The 3654-nt window shown below is 42.1% G+C and overlaps 1 protein-coding gene across 1 annotated transcript; it reads right to left on the bottom strand.

Annotated features, from left to right (window-relative positions):
- Window positions 1–636: 636 nt before the first annotated feature.
- On the bottom strand, window positions 637–3375 carry LOC149217436 (uncharacterized). Its single transcript, XM_089390210.1, has 2 exons — window positions 3253–3375; window positions 637–1503 (listed from the first exon to the last, which is right to left on the bottom strand). The coding sequence occupies exons 1-2, from the start codon at window positions 3373–3375 to the stop codon at window positions 637–639; spliced, it is 990 nt and encodes a 329-aa protein (XP_089246336.1).
- Between the last annotated feature and the right edge of the window lie 279 nt (window positions 3376–3654).

Genomic DNA, 3654 nt, shown 5'->3' with positions numbered 1-3654 from the left:
TTTTTCTCGAAAAGCTTTTCGTTAAATAATTTATTTGAAAATTTTCAAATAATTTGTTTGTTTGTAATTATTGAAAACCAATTATATTTAAAGATAATAAATTATTATAATTAGAATTATATTTATATAAAGAAAATGGGTGTATTTCACATTATTTTTTTAATAAATAAAAATAAATATATTATATAAAAGATAATGAAAAAAATTGCGTAATATATTTGAAAATGGATATAATATAAAGAAAATGAGAGTATATTTCAGATTATTTTCCAAATAAATATATATTATGTAAAAGATGAATGAAAAAAATTGTGTAATTATTTAAGAATTGATACAAAGATATTTCCATGTTGTTGATGTCACTACGGTATTTTTGGAAATTATAGAAACATTTTTTTTTAACAAGAACGGTTATGGATTGTATTAATGGGACGATCTAAATACCAATCTTCTGATTACAGTAGGAGTGGGCACGATCCAATTGGATTCGTCCTTCTGAGACGCTATTAGATTTGCTTTCCACTTCCATCTCCTTTTGGGATCAGCAATTGCGCTTATTTCTACAATTTGCCCCAGTTTAAATATACAAACAAACAGCTTTAGAATTAAGCAAAAAAACATATCTGCTGAAATGATTTAAGGAATTGGGACCCATGCTTCTTCCCCGTCTCTTTTCATTGCCCCGGCTGATAGCTGTGCAGCTTTATTGGCTTCAAGATCTGCCTCCTTGTTGTTGGCTCTCAGCACGTGATAGTATTTCAGATTTTGGAACAGCTTTGCCATGCTTCTGATTCTTTGGATCAGCCTTGCTAATTTTAAATCCCGTGGAGTAGAGTTAGTCACCATGAGTTTGATGATCACTTCGGAATCCCCAAGGATATTAGCCTCCTTGATTTCCAGCTTCAAGAGCTGCTTGAGTCCTTGGTAGAGGGCAAATGCCTCAGCTTGGATGCTGGAATTGATTCCTAGACCCCAGGCAAAGTGGAGGATCTCTGCACCGTCAATGTTTTTAATTACTCCCCCTGCTCCAGCGTTGCCCGGATTACCTTTTGCTGCCCCGTCGAAGAAGAGGGAGTGCACCTTTTGCTTGAGGATCCAGTTTTGAAAATCCTCGCTACCTTTTCCCCTTATTTGCCATTCCTCAGGAGGAGCCATGCTTCTGATATTTTGATGAAAATGCAGGCTCAAGGAGGACCCCCAATCTCTGTCTAGCTGGGTGAGGTTAGAGTCATCTTTATGTTCTCCCAAACATTCTTTTAATTGAATCTTTACCTTGGCCGCCACCGTCTTGGCATTGTGTTGGATGTTCCTGAAGATTCTGCTGTTGCGCTCTAGCCATAGCTGCCAGCAGCAAATTTTAAGCAGTGATGCCCAGGCCGCTTTGATCACTTTATTTTTGGGAGAGGGCCGGAGATAGCAGGTTTTCCAAGTGGCGAACAGATCTATTATGGCGGCAGGAAGCTCGAATCTGGGGTTCCAATAGTCCATCAGTTCTCTCCAGACCTGAATGGAGAACTTGCAATTGAGAATCAGAGGCGTGGCGCATTCCTCAAAGTCTTAGCACAAGGAGCACCTGGACGGTCCGTAGAAGTCGCGCCTCTGGAGTTTATCTTCGGTTAATATTTTCCTGTGGCATAAAAGCCAACAAAAAAAAATCAAATTTTGGCAGCATGGAGATGCCCCAGACTGTCTTCCACGGGGTCGGGTCTGGAGGCACATTTGGGATTGCAGCAAGGCACGCTGATCTGAATTTGAAACTACTTGTAAATGGTTTGCAAGGTATTCAATTCAGTAATATACATGTTTAAAAGATGTCCATGTCTTGCAGAAAAGAAACAAATGAAATTTTCAGCTGTTCATGACCCATTTAAGTATAGCAGATTTATTTCCTTTTACTGTTTAACACACTAAAACGAATTTGTTCTGCAAAATAAATCAACCACATATGCAAAAGAAGTTGATGAAGCAGTTCACCCCTCCTGGGCTACGTCTGCTGGGTCCAAGGCTCCCAAATGGGCCTGTCCTCGTTTTAATTAAATGCTCAAAATGAATATACAGCTGAATAAAAGTCTCTACAGGTGGAATAGACTGCAAAAACGGATTCAGAACAATTGAATCCTTCAAGATTGACTACTGGTTCACCTCCAATGGATACCTGCAACCCTATACATTTCTCCCAATATTGGGCCCCGGTGGCTCCTAGAACTTCCACGGCTCCAAAACCTCTGCAAATGACCTCAGATGGCTGTAAGACCTGTGCCAATGGCTTCAGAAGGTCGAAAATATCCAAAAAAAAAAAAAAAAAAATTGTCCAAAACCGCCTTTCCTAGCCAAAGTTATGGCCATTTACTCCCAACTGCCAGCTGCCCCTACAAAAACTCCAGATAATTTTAGTTGGGGCCAGTTAGGCCCGCCAAATATGGCGGGTCCACCCAAATTTGGCGCTCCCCCAAAACTTCCGCCAGACTAACTGCTTGTGATTAATGGGCATGTGACCAAAATTTCGGGTTGGTTGTTTGCATGGGATTCTGCGCTGGTGGTTAAGGGTCTAGGCCCACAGTTTTATGGCGGAGGTCACATGTATGGAGGCTGGTCCTTAGGGGCTGGCCCCCTTCGGGCCCCGCCCAAAGTAAATTTAAATTTTATAAAACGTTTCCGCCACCCATATAACACATGTAACCCCGGTGGCACGTTGGTAAGGCGTGGTTGTTGCAAACTATAGGTCGCAGGTTCAATACTTAGAACTCCCAAAAATTTTAAAATGCGCTCCAACATACATTTGCTGACATCACCTAGGCCACGTGGCAGCCTCCGGGCCTGCCACGTGGCAACCTGTGATTGGCTGCCCAAAAAGGAATATTCCAAGGAATATTTTGTGGAATATTCTTTTTTTTTTAATTTTTTTTGAAAAATTCAAAAATTAAGGGTTATTGGGCGATTTTGTTTTTGGCATAACTTTCTCATACAGCGACCGTTTTTTGAACCGTTCGCGGCGCCGGAATCAGGAGGACGAGCACTTTCCAGTCATTCAATTTTGAACCAGTTCTAAGCACTTTCATTTTTGAGCATTTTACGACACATAGGACATGAGCACCTGATCACACGCATATCCCTGGGCTACTGTATATTTGGCCGACTGATCGCCCCAGCCTCGCCTATCTTTCCTATTGATGCACGTGGGTGCAATTCCGTTCAATAATTCATAGATGTGGACGGTCTCTTGGTGGAGGTCTGAAGGCGGATCCGACAGACTCCAGCCCGCCCATTGCGTTCATTCCATGCGGATATGTCCCACAGCTTAGTTTTCCCGACTACCGTCAACCATTCTTTCAGCGATTTCACCTTTGGGCAATCTCCTATAGGCTCGCGATCCATGATACAATCATTCCATATGCTTATTTTTTTCCCATTTCCGGGAATCCAGTAGGCTTTGGATTGAATCAACGGGGCAGCTTTGGAGCAGAGGTTGACGATCGGCGAGGCTCCTTGAGGTAAAGGTCCATCTAAACATCTCAATCTCGTGCCTTTGAGGTATTTTCTCCAGAGTGTTGTCTGTGCCTAGCCTGGTTTAGGCGCAATTAATCTCCAGAGGAGCTTGGCTCCCATTGCTATGTTCTGCTGAGGGAGCTTCTTGAAATTGAGCCCACCCTCCAT

Source organism: Pinus tabuliformis, chromosome 1_1 (genome assembly GCF_031772625.1).
Source record: "Pinus tabuliformis cultivar Carrire ecotype Pingquan chromosome 1_1, CPIR1, whole genome shotgun sequence".
NCBI classification, from domain to species: Eukaryota; Viridiplantae; Streptophyta; class Pinopsida; order Pinales; family Pinaceae; genus Pinus; species Pinus tabuliformis.
The sequence above is the reverse complement of the archived record's forward strand: the minus strand, read 5'-3'. Positions and strand labels throughout refer to the sequence as shown.

What these genes read in the sequence shown, in the direction of transcription:
- LOC149217436 (XM_089390210.1), bottom strand. Translation starts at nt 3,375, where the DNA reads ATGGATCGCGAGCCTATAGGAGATTGCCCAAAGGTGAAATCGCTGAAA. An exon ending in AACGCAATGGGCGGGCTGGA is followed by an intron (nt 1,504 to 3,252) that starts GTCTGTCGGATC and finishes TTCTCCATTCAG; the next exon opens with GTCTGGAGAGAACTGATGGA.